Source organism: Chiloscyllium punctatum, chromosome 36 (genome assembly GCF_047496795.1).
Source record: "Chiloscyllium punctatum isolate Juve2018m chromosome 36, sChiPun1.3, whole genome shotgun sequence".
Taxonomy (NCBI): domain Eukaryota; kingdom Metazoa; phylum Chordata; class Chondrichthyes; order Orectolobiformes; family Hemiscylliidae; genus Chiloscyllium; species Chiloscyllium punctatum.
Genome location: NC_092774.1, coordinates 5,795,363 through 5,815,727, shown reverse-complemented (window position 1 = coordinate 5,815,727; position 20,365 = coordinate 5,795,363). Strand labels below are relative to the sequence as shown.

Below are 20,365 nucleotides of genomic sequence, written 5' to 3'. Positions count from 1 at the left end.
GTTGCAGGAACTAAGTAGCTGGAACATGTTGTTCATATCTCTCAGGATGCAGTCTATATTTTGGAAATCTAGGCCGTTGAAGTCTGTATCATCCTTAACCATACAATGAAGAAATGTGATATTTCGTTGGACCACACAACAGCAGAAAGCTGACTGAAATAGCAGAGAGCAGTATGATGAACCTCCTCAGATTTTCCACATCTGGATCTCTGCAACACTCAACATTCCTCAGTTTCTTGTGTGCTTTTATGCCAGCTGGGATAAGTCGTAGACTGAGAACGTGAAGCAGAAGAATGAGGAGAAAAAGCAGAAAGGGGGAGAATCATCGGCTTGTCAGGCAGATAAGATGTAAAAGATAGATTTGATGTCACACAACATGAAAGTTTAAGGATGTTGTACAAAGGGGCATTTTTGACGCAACGCAGGATGCAGATCATTCCAAAGAACAGCGATGCAATTTTCTTAATGCAATCTCGGACCTTGGGGCATTGCCAGAAAATGGACACAAAACGGTTGACATCAAAGGCTACAGAGAGCCAGACTGAGGTGTCTCGGCTACAACGGACCACGATTCTGCTCAGCCAGCCTACAGAGGTAGTGGAGAATACACTGTAAGTAAATTAAATGCGGCTGATCCGATCGAGGATGCACACAGTGATTGCGACAAGAAAATTGGACAGGGCAATTCCAACTAGATACCAGGTTATACACCTGGAGAGCCCACATGGTCCGCGGGATACTATTATAATTGACACCCAAGTTTACTTGTAAAATGCGAATTACAATATCTATACTTCAAATCACATGCAATTTTATCAATTGGATGTTGCCCAATTGAGTTCAAACAACAGGAAATGCTCCAGCCAATTCAACACTGAGACCCTCATCGTCCGAACCTGTGCTAATCCCAGCCATCAACTCTACGGAAGCATTTGGTAATTGTTCAGTATCTCATGCTGAATTATGCATTTGTCAATATCAGGTCCATTGCAATCAGATCTTGCTTCTCCCATCGCTGTTCTCAAGTCACTGTTTCAATTACAGTGGAGAACGCTGGCTAGGATGGCGGCGCTCAGCAGCAGCAGCGTGTCCGGCTGGGGAGCTCTCCTCGTCCTGGGCTCTCGCCAGCTCCGCCTCTTCAGGAGGAGACCCCTCGAGCTGCTCTATCACCAGAAAGAGGAGGCTGCAGCCGCCGGCCGCCCGGCGACCGAGAGGCCTGGCTCGGCCCCGAGGGAGCAGCCCGGGCGGCCCTTCGGCCCCTCTCGCCTGGACGGACTCTCGTACGAGAAGGCGTTTCCCGGCGACAAGCGGCTGGCCAAAGTTGTGACCCTTGCAAAGTCCAAGAAGTTCCGTGAGCAGCATGGGAAGATCCTGGTGGAGGGCCGGCGATTGATAACCGATGCTTTAGGGGCTGGAGCGCTGCTATAAACTCTTTTCTTCAGCACCGTGGAGAGCCTGAGGGAGCTGCCTTTGGAGAAATTGAAACACGTCAAGTTAATAAAGGTCAAGTTTGAAGAGATCAAGATGTGGTCTGACCATGTAACTCCTCAGGGAGCAATAGGGATTTTTGTCAGACCAGATCATTCCAAGATGAAATATCCGGCAATTCAGCAAGAGCACACCGTACCCCTCTTCCTCATTGGTGACAATATCCGAGATCCTGGAAACCTGGGAACGATATTACGATCTGCGGTGGCTGCAGGATGTGGCAAGGTCTTGTTGACGAAAGGCTCTGTGGATGTTTGGGAACCCAAAGTGCTCCGGGCCGGCATGGGTGCGCATTTCCGCATCCCGATCATTTCTAATTTGGAGTGGGAAGTCATCCCGAACTACCTGAGCAGCAGCACTAGGGTACTTGTTGCTGACCCTTCTCACGGAGGGACTGACCACTCAGTGACTCCCCCTGAACTGGGTGCAACTGGTGACCGGAGCTGGAGACAGGTAGAATACCAGGAGCGTGACAGCGAGGATGAGGAGGGAGAGTTTCTGCTGCCGCTCCCTAAAGTGGGCGCTTGGGGTGTTACTCCCAGCCCTGGGCTCAGGAGCAGACTGTAATTGTGATTGGAGGAGAGACCCACGGACTCAGCCTCGAAGCCCTATTGTTGGCTGAGAAGACGGGAGGTCAGCGTTTGTATATCCCCATGGTTCCTGCTGTGGACAGCCTTAACTCTGCCATGGCAGCAAGTGTTTTATTGTTTGAGGGCAGGAGACAGCTTCTCTCCATGGTGACAGCTACCAACAGGACTGACAGACCAAACAGCAGTGTTGCTTAAGTCACTGAGAGCGTCCGGAGTGTGGGATCAACCTTTCCCTGGGTTTTGATGGACTTAGCCATACTCGTTTGGGAGCAGAACGGTTGCCTATGGGTCTCCACAAGAACAACTTTGAAATACTTTCAGAGACTTGATACACATTGTGCTAATGGCAGTATATGTATTAGGGTTAGCTGGTGTCGTGCATTGTAAGTTTTCAGCTGCGTACAATCATTACAACTGGGGGAAGCCTTACCTTCCCCATCCAGATAAATCCTCCAGTCTTGTGTTGTTTGAAGTTTTAGCCCTGGCACTCATCAGGACACGTGCAAGAATGCCAATTTTGAAATGGTCACTGCACCTAATCCTGCTTGCACTTGTTCTGATGGTTGCAAGGTGCAAAAATATTTCAGCATGTCCCTGTACCAGAGCTGTTAGTAACTGAAATGACTGTACATCTTCATGTTCATTGCCCCAAGGCTGTCCATTTTGAGTGATGACCTGTGCCAAACCTGGTTTTAATTTTAGCACCCTATTTCAGGCAAATACCAATACAGATCAATTTTTCCTTGTAGACTTTATTTATGGTTAAGGTCATGTTAGATCTAAAAAAAAACAAACTAGTAACTATAGGCCAGTGAGTCTCACTTCTGTTGTGGGCAAAGTCTTAGAGAGAATTGTAAGGGATAGGATTTATGAACATTTGGATAGGAATAATGTGATCAAGGATAGTCAGCATGGTTTTGTGAAGGGCAGGTCGTGCGTCACAAACCTTATTGAATTCTTTGAGAAGGTGACTAAGGAGGTAGATGAGGGGAAAGCGGTAGATGTGGTATATATGGATTTTAGTAAGGCGTTTGATAAGGTCCCCCATGGTAGGCTACTGCAGAAAATACAGATATATGGCATTGAGGGTGAGTTGGAGGTTTGGATTAGGAATTGGCTCTCTGGAAGAAGACAGAGGGTAGTAGTTGATGGCAAAGGTTCATCTTGGAGTGCCGTCACTAGCGGTGTTCCGCAAGGATCTGTTTTGGGACCATTGCTGTTTGTCATTTTTATAAATGACCTGGAGGAAGGGTTAGAAGGTTGGGTGAGCAAGTTTGCGGATGATACGAAAGTCGGAGGAGTTGTAGACAGTGAGGAAGGATATGGCAGGTTACAGCGGGATATAGAGAAGCTGCAGAGCTGGGCAGAAAGGTGGCAAATGGAGTTCAATGTAGCTAAGTGTGAAGTGATTCACTTTGGTAAGAGTAATAAAAAGATGGATTACTGGGCTAATGGTAGACTACTTGGTAGTGTGGAAGAGCAGAGGGATCTTGGTGTCCATGTCCACAGATCTCTGAAAGTTGCCACCCAGGCAAATAGTGCAGTGAAGAAGGCATATGGCGTACTGGCTTTTATTGGTAGAGGAATTGAGTTCCGGAGTCCTGAGGTCATGCTGCAGTTGTATAAGACTCTGGTGCGGCCGCATCTGGAATATTGTGTGCAGTTTTGGTCGCCATACTATAGGAAGGATGTGGAGGCACTGGAACGGGTGCAGAGGAAGTTTACCAGGATGTTGCCTCGTATGGTAGGAAGATCCTATGAGGAAAGGCTGAGGCACTTGGGGTTGTTTTCATTGGAGAAAAGAAGGTTTAGGGGTGATTTGATAGAGGTGTACAAGATGATTAGGAGGTTAGATAGGGTTGACAGTGAGAACCTTTTTCCACGTATGGAGTCAGCTATGACAAGGAGGCATAGCTTTAAATTAAGGGGGGGGTAGATATAGGACTGATGTTAAGGGTAGGTTCTTCACTCAGTGAGTCGTAAGTTCATGGAATGCCCTGCCAGTAGCAGTGGTGGACTCTCCCTCTTTATGGGTATTTAAGCGGGCATTGGATAGGTATATGGAGGATAGTGGGTTAGTGTAGGTTAGGTGGGCTTTGATCGGCGCAACATCGAGGGCCGAAGGGCCTGTACTGCGCTGTATTCTTCTATGTTCTATGTTCTAACGATCCAAAGCAATGTATGTGTAAAATCATGTGACAAATTCTGTATTCATACCCAAATCTATTTTTCTTGGAAACCTACGGTCGCTGACCTACCAGAGCATAGGGGTGCTAATCTCTCAGTTTTCATAACCGTGTTGTTTAGTCTGTTACAGACTACATCACTTAGGAACTCAAATGTTATTTCCATCTGGTATCTCAAAATAACTTCATGTCTTCTTTTTTTTCAGACGGATATTAATCACTCCTGCTGTGCCTTCAGCTGTCGAGATCAAAATCTCGGGAAATTCCTTCGTACGTTATCTCCAATTATTTTTGATTGTGATCTTCCTTTGTTGCCCAAATTTTCTTTGGGAGGTTATACGTCAGTTTTCATTCTAAAATCTCTTGACAGTAATCGCCATACCCTTGTGAAGGATAAATAACATCAAAATAAATGTCAAATGCACGCAAGTTAACTTTATTGGACAATTTCTTAAAAAAGATGGAAATCTATTGCCTTCTTCACTCACGTTTATGAAACGTAACTCTCATTAATTCTTAATACATTAGAGACTGCCCAAAAGCAACACAAGACTCTACAACGGTTGTGTCATTTTCGAGTTCGCATTTCAAACTCCTAGATTCACTGCAAACAATTGTTTATGATATGGTCTCTAACGCGATTATTGTGCTGCAGCCATTCAATCTCTACTGCATTTGCCACAAGAGCTGGAGTCATCCAATTGGCTGTTTCTTCCTTCTCCATGACACAACTTTTTCATGGCTTGTCCTCTTTGCCTTTGTGAACATTTCCAGATCAGTGTTGGAAAAAGCACTTGTATACATTGCTACAAGATGACACGATGCCATGCTATTTTGGAATGAAATTAAATAATCAATAATATTATTCAGGCAATGTCGTAAAAACTACTCATAATGACATTGTTTCGGAAACTTCTGTTGCCACAGTGTGTCACAGAAAATTGTGAATGTAATTTTGGATTTTTCATTCATATAAGTGCAATCAATGCACCATATTTATCCTTACGTTCATAATAGCATATAATACGCTGTAAGAGTTGTCTGATAATACCACTTCATGACTCAGTTTCTTAGAGGATAATATGCAATCCAGTTTTCAAAGGGAATGGGTAAGATTTGTGGAGATTTACAGCTAAATACAGACTTCAGCAATAACTCTTATCTTCCTTTGTAACATTGCACATGGAACTTAACAAATCGAAAAAATATACAAGGTCAATTTGTTGCCCGCAAAGTCTGAATTTGACTCTCATCACACGTGGAGTTCTCGAATTAATACTGTGCTTGTTTGGGTTGGTAGTGAAACCAGTCTTTGAAATACTTTGAAATGCTCCTGTTTCTGCAAATCTTACATGCAGTGGGTTCCAGGACATCAAGACATTGAAAGTCCCATACGTTTCAGAATTTTACATGAGTGAACATTTAGGATCAATGTTCAGAGAAATGACATAACACAGATACTAACTACTGCGTCGATGCCCAGAACAACGTCCCTGTGTATCTTAGGAGAAAATCAGGCAGGAAAGGGTCAAGAGGGAAAGTGGTTTCTTCAGATTGATTCATGTGCGTATCAGACTTCGAGAGGATGCTTTCACCACATCTTTGGGACCAAAAATGTCCAACTGGGAATGCAGACGAAATTTCTTCAACCAGAGTTTTGGGCGAACTTGGCTCTCAGCACCATGAGACTAGGTGAGAAGAATAGTAAAGATGCTTTGAAATGTGAACTAGATGAGAGTAAAATAAGTAAAGGGACTTGCTGGTATGAAGTAGGAAAGTGCATGTTCCTTATTATTGCACGCTTACAGACATGGACCTGATGGCTAAGTGAGATTTTCTTTGGGAACTGTTCTTACCGACATTTCTGGGAATATTGTGAACTTTCACCAACTATGGAACATTTAATAATTTTCTTTAACCTTGTGTTCCAGATCTGAGCGAAGGGGAATCATTCACTTAGCAGAATGTTTCTCTTACACAGACAGTTGGAAAAGATGTCACATTACTGAACCAACATTAGCGATGCTTATTATTTTCTGTGGTACCATCAGTATCCAGACAGCCCACGTCCGCACTCCAGAGCTACACAACTGGCACGCATGCGTTTAAGGTGGATTTCGCTCACAGAAGGCTTTCGATGCCCTCCAGAAGACTGAAAAATCGTTCTGATTGACAATTTTGAAGCTGCTATTGTCTGACACCGCCGTCTACTACCGTGCATTAAGCCTTACAGTGGTGGAACAGAGGAAAACCTTCTTACAACATCTGCTACAGATATCTGGGTCACACCCGCTTTATTTTCAAAACAGTAACAGTGAGTTAGACACATTAGATTGTGCTTGGGCTTTGAATGTATATCAGAGAAGCAACATTCAATCATTCACATTGAACATGCTGATCATTGCACTGACTATAGGAGTGTAATAATGCAGTTTATTTGCGGATCATTGAAGGCTTCCAATTTCATTGAGAATAGAACACTCTGCAGCTAACCACGAATTTGTCTCAATAAATTGAAGCATTTAAACAGCAAATGAGCATTTTTTATCAACATGTGAAATATCCGTACTTGACAGCCTGCTAGATGAGCAGTATCCACATAATTGCAATCTTCTCATCGAACACTGCTCAATGTTAAAGTCACTCTCACGTATTGAAAAGCTGAGGATCCAGAAAATGAAAAGCCGCAACAAGAATGATTTCAAGGGCAGGATAAGAGAATGCTGAACAAAGTTGAAGAGAGCAATGTCCTATAAGATGAAACGTGATGCATTCTGTGCATCAGGTCATACGACAAATAGTTACATTTCAGATATTCATTTGACAAGTGATTTTCACGAAAACATGTATTCCTTCAATATGGGGCGTTTATTTAATCCGAAATAAGACGTATGTGCTCCTGGGGAAAACAACATTCATTGCCCTTCCTTAATTGCCCTTGAACTGGATTACTTGCAAGCGTCAAACATATTGGCTCTTCTGGAGTCACATGTCAGCCAGACAAAGAAACTAAGACATCCTTCTTTCCTGGAAGAATATCGAATTTTTGTTTATTTGTTTGTGTACCAATCAATTATTTTTTCACGTTACCCTTTGATGAACAAGCTAATTACGGATCATTTCTGAACTGAATTTGCATTCCATCAGTCAACCTGTTTGCAGAGCATTTCCCTGAGCCTCTGATGCAGTACAATCTACGGCACCATTATCTGCTATTGCAATCTACATATTGCATGTTTTACTTTTTAGGCATTTTTCATCATTTATTGTTTGGACATCAAACTTATGAAAGGAAATGCACCATATTCAAATTCAAACAACACGATTTTCGTTTAGTTTTACTGGATTTAAAAGTTTTATGCAATGGTCCCCCCGTATCCACGGGAGATATGGCCCATGAACTACCACTGAAGCCTGAAACTGTGAAAAATAGCTAACCCATTAATTTAAGTGGGAAACATACTTTCCCAGAAACCCCTGTTCCCTGGTTCGGGAAGTTTCCCTGTAATATGTTCGGGCTGCAGTAAACTATGGGTAAATGAAACTGGGGAAACCAGACCCGTGGATATGGAAGTAGCTCTGTTCTTGAAAGCATCCGTGTGTGAAGCAAGAACAGCATGTCACCTGGAGCTTACATTACATAATGCTGTTTCTCAGCTGCACCTCTTAATATTCCCCCAAATGATGACTGTAGCAATGTCGCTGACATTCGGAAATGTTGAATGTCCATGCGGATAAAATAAAAAAGCTCATAAGTATTTCAAAAGGTATAGAGTATCAAAAAACAGCAAGTAACACTTTCCATGTTTCAAAAAAAAGATCACAGGCCTGACAAGCAACTGTCACCATCTTTTTCTCCTCTGCTCCGAGTGCAGCTAAGATTCACGGCACATATTGTCAAAATAGAATCGACCGTATCCCCGCCCAAAGCTTCCGTTTCCTGCACTATCTCCCCGTCCCCATACCCTCCTATTAACTCTAACCCAATTGCGCTATTGGAGGGATCGCCGCTGTTGCACCATCTGCGTTATTCACTGGAGCAGGAAAACAGTTGATCAAGGATCCGCATTTCTGCTCCGTTCGAGTTACAGAGTCATCAAACAAGATGGGGAAATGCCTCATATCATTCCTCCTCATCGTATTATTCTCAGTAAGTACATTCTTGTGAGAAAAGGGCTGATTATTGCAATACGAATGTCATTGTTTGTCGATGAGATGGTGACGATTTTGTTGATCAATATGGGGTTGATGCTGATTGTCATCTTTACTTCGTTTCCGATGTTAGAATGGAGCCAGCAGAATACAGTGGAACAACCGTTTGTCGAAATGATGGATGAGGAGGGAAATGATATTGTCATAACCTACAATTTGAAGACAAGTGTTTCTAACACTTGTGTATACTGGTACATTCAGCGCACCATGCAGACTCCAGAGTTCATGTGTACTCACTGAGCTAAACAGTCTGCATTCACACTGTGTGAATTGTATGATTCTAATTTGGGGCATTTCCATTCCCGGCCTGATAGCTCATTTGCTGCGTTCTCGCATTATCTGGTGATGTCCTAATAGGCTAGTTTGTCCAGATGAAGAACACTTGCCATCTCAGCTTCATTAGCTCAGTTATTAAAGCGTTGTTCTTGTAAACTAGTGATTGTAAGTTTGATTATCACTGAATCTTTGCTTGAGTTTCTAAATACCTCAAGGAGCTTTTGCAATTTTGTGATAGTAATAATAGGATGATGACTTTTCCTCCACAGGAGGGGAGTGATCTGATTGATCTTGGAATTCCTGTTTGTCCTTCCAGGACGTCATTGGTTAATACCAATGAACAGTCAGTTCCAAACTGGGCAGTGACAAAGTAGCATGCATGTCTGCTAGTTTGGGAAACCGCCGTTGTGACAGGACGCCTGGGTCAAGACCAGAGTTGCGAAGGAACTTTGAGTAGGTTGATTAGCGTATAATGATAAGAACTTTAACATTGCTGTGGTACAATCAGGATCTTGAAGCCAGGAAATCTGAAGTGTTCTAAAGATGTATAATTACATGTCTGAAAACATCGTTTAGAATATTTATCGAACAGTATTGCACTGACGTGATGGACTTCCTTCTGAGTCAATAAATGAAATGAGGTTATGTTCTTGTCAGCAAAGAAGGGCGGAGTGTGTTGAAAGCTCTGCCTTTTGGTGGGCTGATTGTACTGAGTTGCTTACAGTCAAAACAACATGATTTAGAGAGGTACATGACAGTATGTTTACTGATTGCATGTGACTGCTTTGATCATTTGGAGTAAAGTTAGAAGTGAGAGGTTAAAAAGATTCAGTGGTGAATCTACAAAGGAAACTGCCGTCATTGGCAAAGTAAATGGGGCGTAGAAATGTGGGCCACAAAAAATGGAGTATGACTTTACAATCGTTGTGGTATAGTAATTTGAATGTTCACTGTGGTCACTGACATTCTTTTACGTTATAATTTATGCTCATTCTCCGCCCTTACTCCCTGTATTTGTTCCTCAGCTGTTTAACAGGTATACTACGTCGACCGAGTTCTGGACATCTAAGCTTCACTTTTTCCACCTTATCATCGAACAGCAACCAAGATCCGCCCCCAAACTTCTTCTCTCGGTCGTGACTGCAGTTCTCCCATCCGCAGTTTTTGTTTGCTATTCTCACCGTCTTTGGATTTCTTAGTGGAATGATAAGTGTTGGTGGAGTTTTTCTGTCATTGATTAGATTAGCAGCGAAATTAAATAACCATTCGTAACTTCGCTTTGATGAAACTTTCCTGCACTGAAGACAGATAGAATCAGGTGGTATCAATTAAAACCATCATGTGCTGACTCCTCACTATTTACGCACGACCCAGTGGGCATTAATATACAGTAAAAACGCATTCTCCAAATTCGTTCTGCAGGGATGATGATGAGAAGATGATTATACTGATCTAAATGAACGGAATTTTTACTGTTGATGTGACTACTCCGCATGGTTATTGCAACGACAAGAAATAGTGCAACATTAACTTGTTGATTTAACTTTTCAGAACGCGATTGTTTGAGTTCTAAAATAAATCTTGAACACAAATATTATACCCAGTTCTGATAATGTCTGCATCTTTAGCATGCCCGAAAATTCATGCCTTCTCTCATAGAAGAGAATAGGAACACGAATAATAGAGTCACGAATTGGTTTTCACTACACCTTTAATAGCACAGCGAACATTACCGAAGTGAGGTTTCAGCACTAATTTAAACTCTGGAAATGGTGTCATGAGAAGCATACAACATTGCAAAGAAACAGGAGATCCGAATCAAAACTCCACAAAGGGAATTCCATGATATTCTTACCGGATAGCTTTCTCAGGCCGTCAAACAAACGAAACAAGTTTCAGGTGCAAGTGCTTTCTCCCTCAATGCTGTATTTCCTACCCGTCTGAAATCCACGATAAACTTCCATATTCACATGTCAATCTATATCATTTCACAGAATTGTCTTTATATTCGCGACCACATCGCGTGCACTTACTTCTATTTCCATTCACGATTTACTAATTTGGTTTTGTGTGTAGATGCACATTAAGATCCAGTGTCACTTATCACTTGATGGGGTTTTGTTTAATCCTCTGAAATCTGTACTCTTTATGCGGTCATACCATAGTGATTTTGCCATTTCGTCATGTAAAAACGTTTTCTCTCGCCTTTCTCGCTATCTGATATAGTATATTTTCCGAAATGTCGTTTAATGTCAAACATCACTAAGTTTCGATTGTTCTCTAACATCCTAGTTATGTGTTTGGCATTGACAAAAGTATCAGCACAATTCAGCCTGAATCTTGTCTCATTGATGTAGAACAAACATTATTCAGTACCAGTTCAGAGGTTTCCCTACTGCCTCACTCTACCAGGGACACAGGATCGATTCCAGCCTTCGAAAACTTTCTGTGGGGAATATGCACGAACAGGGTTTCTTCTCAACGTCCAAGGATTTGCAGGTTAGGTGATTTTACGATGTTATATTGTCTGTACTGTCCAGAGAGGTGCAGGATAGTCCTCCACGGACAGAAATACAACACTTTTGGAGTCAAATTGCGTCTTTTCTTGCACTCCAGCGATTCTCGACCACATCATTCCGCCAGCAACACACTCATTTTCTCAAATGAAGCTTCTGATTCCAAGCGGTTCAGTAAAAAAGCAGAAGATTTGATACGATTTTTGACATTCTACTTCACTAATTGGTGCCCTGTACCTCATATGAATCGTGGAGAAACAGTTTCGTTTACGTTCTTGAGTCATAGGTATATTTGTGGCCCATAAGGATGAGATTCTCTTGCTTCTGATCATCTCCCTCACGCGTCAAGTTCCTTTCCCCTAGGATATGTCCGAAAGTCGACATCAAGTCAAGCAACAGTTAAGAGTCTGAACGGAATTGATGGGGTAAATTTTGAAAGGACATCTATCCTCGGTGAAGAATCCAGAACGGGGTTGGTGGGCGGGTAATAGGGAGATGTCGTGCACAGTCAAGATAAGGGTTTTCCCAGTCAATTCGAAGCGGTGTAGAAAAATGTGTTCTATTCGACAGTCCTTACATTTGAGATTCCCTTCCCCTGAGGATGGAGCTTTCGAATTCTAAATGATTGCTAGGTAAAGTGAGAATCAGAATGAATGTCTGAAAATGTGAGACAGAGGAGGATCGTGAGCAATATATATTTACAATCGGGGAATCGTTTGGAGAGAGCCAAATATATCCATTTTTGAACCGACAGTGAATGGTCCACATTTCACATCAGGTCTGAAAAAAGCTGATTGAAACTGAGAGAAATGCCACTGCGTTTCCCTGTACGTAAAACCCACCTCCCATCTGAGCTCAGTCCCTCGATAAGATCGTACACACAAGTTACACAGTGCCTTATTTACTGTAGAACCACGTGTCATGCATTCACTCCGAGTTTTAATTATACTTATGATTGTGTTGCCCGGAGCGTCTTAACTGAAAGGACTGACACATTGATATAAATAGCCCTAAACAGGCAGAATCTGTGACCCAGAAACTTGTGACAGTGTATGTATGAAGCCTTTACTCCTTCTCATCACTATGAGTTTCATTGCACAGTAACAGACTGCAATGTCAGGCAGCAACACTTTCGAGATAGGCAATGGACAGAATTTGTCTAATTGGTGATTGCGTCAAAAAACCAGTGAAGGAAATCCACCTTCAGGTCAGCCTCTCTGATTTTGTACCTCTGGACTGTGAACTAGGGCTGGCTGCCGGTGTACTGAAGGTACCGGAATAAGAAACATGCGTTATCAGAAAAAGGTGCAGTTAACGCATTATCTTTTCATTCTGACTGTGCAGCAAGAGGTCTCATTTCAATTTTGCTTTTCCCACAGGATAATAAAATCGACTTCCGCCACCAACTGGCCTTTGTCTGTGATAGCAATGCAAACGCGAATCCACCAACTCCCTCACTCGAAGTTCAAGTGCACGTACATAAATACATCCATTGTTCATCGATTTAGCTGACTTCACTTACCTGAATCTACGGATCTGACCCAACTTCAACTTGCATCAGTTGAGTTCTGTATTCGAAGGGGAAACAAAATGCCTTTAACATTTTCTATTGGACCATTCAGCTGACTCTAATATTTAAGTGACATAATTCCGGAATTGCACCAAATCCAAGACATTCTCCCGATGTTTTCCAAACAATAAATCTTCTTCAATGTAATGACTCTATCAGCCTTGCCTCTTCTAGAGGAAAGAATAGATCAGTTTGAAAAGCGTGGCTTCAAATCTATCATCCTTTACAAGAAGGAAAATCTGTCTGAGTATATTTATGTGTTTTGTAACCGTTCCTTTTCTTGCAAGAGTTCGACCAAATCGGCTCACAACAGCTCAGCAGTGGTGTAAGCAGAGCCCAATGCTTATTGAAAGAATACTAGTACGATTTATACTTTGAAATACAGATGTTAAACACTTCCCGTCGGTTTAAGACTTCTCACCAAAAATAAAAATCAACAAGATCACCACGAAAATATGTATTCACATCACCGCTTCTTTGGGTAATGGGAGTTTCTTCCTGTTTCACAAATCGGCAGAATATTGAACAAGAGCAAAAACAAAAAAAACAGCCGAGAGCATTGTCGATCATTTTCAGAGCAAGTTGGTTTCTCTCCTTTATCTAGATTATACAGCACAGAAATAGGCTCTTCGATTCTCCGTGTCAGTGCTGGTCATTCATTATAAAGCTATCTTTCAGGTCATGTCCCAGAACGTTGTGTGTGGCAGCTGCTCAGGGCCATTCTGAGTGCGCAGGCTCCAGACAGTGGGAAGGCGAGGAACATACCGAGTATGCTCAGTGATCAACAATTCTGTATGTAAGGGACGGTTCTCCCGCTCTGGGAATTCTGAGTTAAGAAAATGTCATTGTAAAGTTTAAAATTTATTTATTTTTATTATTAATCTACACCAGCGTGGAAATTAAACTGGTACTGTTGGCATTTACATTAAAAGTAGCTGATGCTTGGAGAAAGATTTTGGCCATTCAAAACCATCTTCCAAACGAAAAATTTAGACTTAATGTTCCAGAAAACAACAATGCTTCTTGTCATAAGCTGAAGGAGCTTTCTGTGTTCCACTGAAATCTGGACAACCAAGACAAACGATTTAAATGAACAGTTGAAATTCCAGAGTACATAGAATAAGGGCCAAGTGCTGTTAGCGATCAATGTTTGAAAACTATCATTGACAAAATGGATCAAAGGGGTTCCTTGTGCTGCAAAAACTTAGTGAGTCTCTATCATTTTGCAATTGATAAGAAAGCCAAAACGATTGTCAACAAGAAAAGTTTGTGCACTCTTCCATCGTAGTCGACTGTTATGATTTGGTGCTCTCACTGCTTTGTCCTCCGTGTTTCATCCCAGATTAAGGAATGTGAGTTCAGCCTATTTGTTATAACTCTTAACATAAAATGAATGCCTGACATTTAAAGCAGCAATTAGAACAGCTCTGTCAGAATCAGTGACAGCTTCACATTAGAGCTGAATGATAATCAGAGCAAACACAAACCTACTTTGCTTTAACCGCTCAGCCAGAGTACCGTAAACATTCCCTCCCTTCCTGAAGCATGCCCTTGTTTGAGATTTGTTTGAGGATCGATCTGGAAAGCTTTGTTTTCCTTTTGCAACAAAGCCTGGAGCAGAGTGCATTATCTCAGAATAAAACTCACACATTTAAGAGAGAGCTAGAGGTGAGGATGTATTTGTTCACCCTGATAATCCTGAATCTGTAGAATTAGTTACAGCGATAGGCAGGATGTCAGGTTCATTAAATACATTCAAGGATGAAACACACAGACTTTAAATCAATAAGGCTTTCAAGGGAGAAAGACAAATGTATGAAAGTGCAATTAATTATTATGAGGTCTGAGATGAGCTGCTTCAATAGCCGAGAATAGGTTTTGGATTATAAGGATGGTTTGTTTCTGCTCCGAAAATACATCGTCTTAAAACGAGGCGGCAAAACTATTCTGAGGAACTTTTGCCAAATTAAAAATGCATGTGAACACTTGCGGCAGTGGAACATGTTGAACCATACAAAGGGTAAGACACAGGAGCAAATCATTTTTCATGATTTTTCTGGCATGATCTATCTGTCTGGGTCAAAAGGAAAAAAAAATGATTTTGAGTCCACCCATATTGATCTTGGCTCCACTCGGTCACCATTCATAAGGTCACAAAAGGCATTGTGTTTCCCAAATCCTGACGTCCCCAGTGTTCTTATTTTAGTCATATTGCACATTTGGCAATTACAGTTCAAATTGCTGATGTGGAGCTGTGACATGCAGTTAGGAGATTCTGACTGATCCACGGCATAATCCTGTTTCTAAAAATCACACAATGTTTCATTGTCATTACTATATTAATGTTGGGGCTGCATGTTGACTCCATCATAGACGCTGCTGCCTCACAGCACAAGGCTTCGATCAGAGACCAAAAGAGGATTTGCCATGTACACAGGTGACATGGTTGAAGTGCAATTTCAATAATTTTCAACTATCTCGCCAAAAGGGGAGGATGCTGCCATGGTGATAAAGGCGAAAATTGTTAGCACAACAGAACAAAATTGCAGATGGCAAAAACCTTAAAGGATTTTTGGATATGGAAGATAATATACATCGACGGAGTTTGAAGGCAGTCGGGGTAAAGATTTAGGGGCACTGGCCATTAGCTTTCAGTCTTTCCTGGATTCAGGGAAGGTACCAGCATACTCCATACATTAGCTTTGCTTCTCTGTCGATGGATGGAAAAACACTGCTTCGTTTTCTCCAGCACATTGTATTTTCATTTCTCAACATTTGTTTATTTTATTAGTGTGAGAACATAATCTGTTGGGCGCGAGCTGGAACTATTCACTTAATCTTGTTGTGCAGAGTCCTTGACGTGTTTGCAGCAGTATGTGCGCCATGGTAGTGAGGTACACGGCCCTGTCAGAGGACAACTTCTTCGATGTTTCAAGCAATCATTTTGTTTGCTTTATGCAAATTAACAGAGTCACTGTCTGTTAAAGCTGGAAACTTCTCTTCATCTTCCCTGCTATGCATATTCAGGAAAAGTCTCTCAGCTTCACAGGGATAGCAGGACAGAACAGAACGGAATCCGTAATCCAGAAAAGGCTGCTCAGTTTTATGCTCTTTCCCTTCGACGAAACAATAATTCAAATGAATTTTGCGACAATTAATCTTCACTGATCGTTCTTGTAATACAGAGAGAATATATTTTCAGAGTATGGCAATTACTGCAATCCTTGAACGTTCACTAATAAACGCAAAACAAACATCACAGGCAGAAAGGCAATTGAGAAAAGTAAAATACAGGACAATGAGTACCGTGCAAATTATGTTGGGATTGAATATCGAGTATGACAGATTGAACAAACACAAATCAGTGTCCACCAGCAAGCAGTGTGGAAACCATATGGAGTTTTCGCTGACATTGGATTGAAAGTTAATCCATAAATATTGTTCCTGTTTATTTTAACCAAATGAAACCATAGCGATCAGTTACCACAGCAATGACAATTGCAATATAAATTTGATATATTCAGAACCTAAGTAAGAAGCAGACGCAGGTTTGAAAGTGATGAAGCGAAAGGACTCATGAATTCTGAAACAATCATTGGGGTTTGCGAGGTTGGGAAGCAAGTACTGAAGATATATTTAATAATGCCATTTCGATTGAATTTAATAATTCATTTCGGTTCGGCGTTTGACCAAGATCAATGGCTAAGACCAAGAAGTATTTAGTCCAACACTACACAGTGAAAGAGAAAGGAGAAAGTGAAAGAGAGACAAAGAGAGAGGGGGAGAGCGAGAGATAGACAGAGGGAGAGAGAGAGAGAGAGAGATAGAGAGAGATAGAGCGAGTGACACAGAGTGACAAAGAGAGAGAGAGAGAGAAATCCAGTTTTGTTAGTGTTTTCATCATGTCTCGGCTTTGAGACAACCAATCCCTGAGAATGACTTTTATGATGCCTTGTGTGAACATTCCATTAAAAAGCCACTTTTTGTGAATGCCATCCGTCAGTATCTGTCTGCAAGAAGAGAACATAACATCTTCCTCTTTGCTGTCCAGTTGCTGTAATTGAAAGCCTTTCTATTGACAACAAATCCTGTTCTGGAATCATTGCCTGATTGATCCACTTCCTGAGAGTTTCCATCGGCGTAAACAGAAAATAAATGAGAAATCATTGATTTTTCAGTTGGAGTTCTGATGATATTCGTATTCTGTAAGATTATTTTTCTTATCAGACACCTTGTTTTACCAACCTATCAATGTCGTGTCAGAATGGTCTTCATTATCTTATAGTGGTTCAGTCTGTGTATTAGACCTCACAGGCTGTTCAGATGTTAACTCTGAAGGAGAACAAGTTGAACTGATTTGTTGGCATTATTGTGCGTCTCATCATCATCATTTATTAAAAGATTTTGTGGTTCTATCCCAGCCAGGGCTCAATTCTTCATGCTTCTCAGTGTGATGGCGCTCTTTGGCGAACAGTAAATGCAACTGTCAGGGTGGATTTTTGTAGAAGACTTTCTATGTATGTCCATTTCGCTACAGGTTTGAATGGCAATAGGAACATGACACTGTGGAGGACGAGGATATTGCTCACTTCTAGTTCAGTGGTCTTGTCAGTTTTATTCAGTTGAGAGAAAAATCGATTACTGATGCAGTTGGCTTTCTGCACACTGCTCCCTGTCAGTCGAAACATGAACTGTGGAGGCTGCCTGTACCACAATACAAAAGGTTAGAATTACTTCTCTTCAAATCACAGGTTAGGGAGATATTTTTTGCCTCTTCATCAAATGGCTGGTGGATTGTAGAATGCTGACTCAATTATAACATCCAGAAAGTGGTTACAAAAAAGCAAGAATCTGGTAAAAGTCATATTGATCAACATAATTATCACATTCCCTGCTTCTCGACCAAAAGTAATATTTAAAATGCAACAATGCGTTCTTTTCTGATAAGGAGATAGTCACTGAGAATGGAGACACCGCTAATGAACGTTGAGAGATATTTCCCCATGACGATCCAAGCTTCTTACCTCTGCAGGGCAGGAAATTCGCTGTCAGAGCAGAAATACAGATCCCTGCCAAATTGCATTGCTGGTCGAATCAATAACAAGATTGGCCCAGCAGCAGAGATTTCACCAAGAGCACAACTGTGCCAGAGAGGAGGAGACAGAGAGACGTGTACAGCAGGAAATGGAAGCTGGTGGCGGGGATGCCATACAATTTTAATTTGACGATGTTATTGATAAACCTCAGACATACATGGAACTAGTAGAGAGGAGCTGAACATGTGTTGCTGGAAAAGCGCAGCAGGTTAGCCCGCATCCAAGGAGCAGGAAAATCGACGTTTCGGGCATAAGACCTTCTTCAGGAAAGAAGAACTTTGTATTCCTGAAGAAGAGCTTATGCCCGAAACGTCGATTCCCCTGCTCCTTGGATGCTGCCTGACCTGCTGCGCTTTTCCAGCAACACATTTTCAGTTCTGATCTCCAGCATCTGCAGTCCTCACTTTCTCCACTAGTAGAGAGGAACCAATGACAGTTGTGTTTCCAATTTGTGAACTGTTCTCTGTCCACGGACAATATTGCTTCTCTTGTTTCAAGTATCTATATGTTGAATATAAGCTACACGGTGTTTGACATTAATTGGATAGAGGTTTAATCAGAGGAAATAACAGTTTAGAATTTTAAGGCTATTTCTATCACACCGTTTGGGGAATGAAGAATCGTGCAGCAGGGACAGAGCATCAAAAAAATATAATGTCCGACCATTTCTAGTTTCTGCTGCACACATGGATACTAGCAAGTATTCAACATTTTAAATCCAAATATAAAGAATGAACCTTGGATGACGACAGCGGTGGAGCTTCTCGTCAAAAGGAAAAAGGTAGCTTACATAAGGTGGAGGAAGCTAGGGTCAAGCTCAGCTCCAAAGGATTACAGGCAGGCGAGGAAGGAGCTTACTAATGATCTGAGGAGAGCCTGGAGGTGGCACGAGAAAGGCTTGGCAGAACGGATTAGGGAGAACACAAAGGCATTTTACACTTATGTGAGGAATAAGAGAATGGTCAAAGAAAGAGTAGGGCCGATCAGGGATAGCATAGGGAATTTGTGTGTGGAGTCTGAGGAGGTAGGGGAAACCCTAAATGAGTTTTTTTGCTTCTGTCTTTACGAAAGAAACGAACTTTGTTGTGAATGAAACCGTTGAAGAGCAGGTGTGCATGCTGAAATGGATAGAGATAGAGGAAGCTGATGTGCTGAAAATTTTGTCAAACATTAAGATTGACAAGTCGCCAGGCCCGGACCAGATTTGTTCTCGGCTGCTTTAGGAAACTAGAAATGCAATTGCTTCACCACTTGTGAAGATCTTTTCATCCTCGCTGTCCACTGGAGTCGTACCTGAGGATTGGAGAGAGGCAAATGTAATTCCTCTCTTCAAGAAAGGAAATAGGGAAATCACCGGCAATTACAGACCAGTAAGTCTTACGTCTGTCGTCTGCAAGGTGTTAGAAAGGATTCTGAGGGATTGGATTTATGAGCATCTGGAAGAGCATGGCCTGATTAAATGCAGTCAACACTGCTTTGTGAGGGGCAGGTCATGCCTCACAAACCTTATCGAGTTCTTTGAGGATGTGACTAGAAATGTTGATGAGGGTCAAGCTGTGGATGTGGTGTATATGGACTTCAGCAAGGCATTTGATAAGGTTCCCCATGGTAGGCTCATTCAGAAGGTCAGGAGGAATGGGATTCAGGGGAACACAGCCATCTGGATACGGAATTGGCTGGCCAACAGAAGACAGCGAGTGGTAATAGAAGGAAAATATTCTGCCTTGAAGTCTGTGGTGAGTGGTGTTCCACAGGGCTCTGTCCTTGGGCCTCTATTGTTTGTCATTTTTTTAATGACTTGGATGAAGGGATTGAAAGATGGGTCAGCAAGTTTCCAGATGGCACAAAGGTAGGAGGTGTCGTTGACAGTACAGAGGGCTGTTGTAGTCTGCAGCGGAACATTGACAGGATGCAGAGATGGGCTGAGAGGTGGCAGATGGAGTTCAACCTGGATAAATGCGAGGTGATGCATTTTGGAAGGTCGAATTTGAAAGCTGAGTACTGGATTAAGGATAGGATTCTTGGCAGTGTGGAGGAACAGAGGGATCTTGGGATGCAGGTACATAGATCCCTTAAAATGGCCACCCAAGTGGAGAGGGATGTTAAGAAAGCATATGGTGTTTTGGCTTTCATTAACAGGGGGATTGAGTTTAAGAGTCATGAGATCTTGTTGCAGCTCTGTAAAAGTTTGGTTAGACCATACTTGGAATACTGCGTCCAGTTCTGGTCGCCCTATTATAAGAAAGATGTGGATGCTTTGGAACGGGTTCAGAGGAGGTTCACCAGGATCCGATGTGATCAAGGATAGTCAGCATGGTTTTGTGAAGGGCAGGTCGTGCCTCACAAACCTTATTGAATTCTTTGAGAAGGTGACTAAGGAGGTAGATGAGGGGAAAGCAGTAGATGTGGTATATATGGATTTTAGTAAGGC

The 20,365-nt window shown here is 42.0% G+C and overlaps 1 protein-coding gene across 1 annotated transcript; it reads left to right on the top strand.

The window, feature by feature from the left end:
- The first annotated feature begins 1,196 nt into the window (after positions 1–1,196).
- Positions 1,197–2,826, top strand: LOC140461124 (rRNA methyltransferase 3, mitochondrial-like). Its single transcript, XM_072555886.1, is given in 2 exon segments — positions 1,197–2,007; positions 2,010–2,826. Coding segments are annotated over 2 exon segments (747 nt in total). The 5' UTR covers positions 1,197–1,524; the 3' UTR covers positions 2,274–2,826.
- The last annotated feature ends 17,539 nt before the right edge of the window (positions 2,827–20,365 follow it).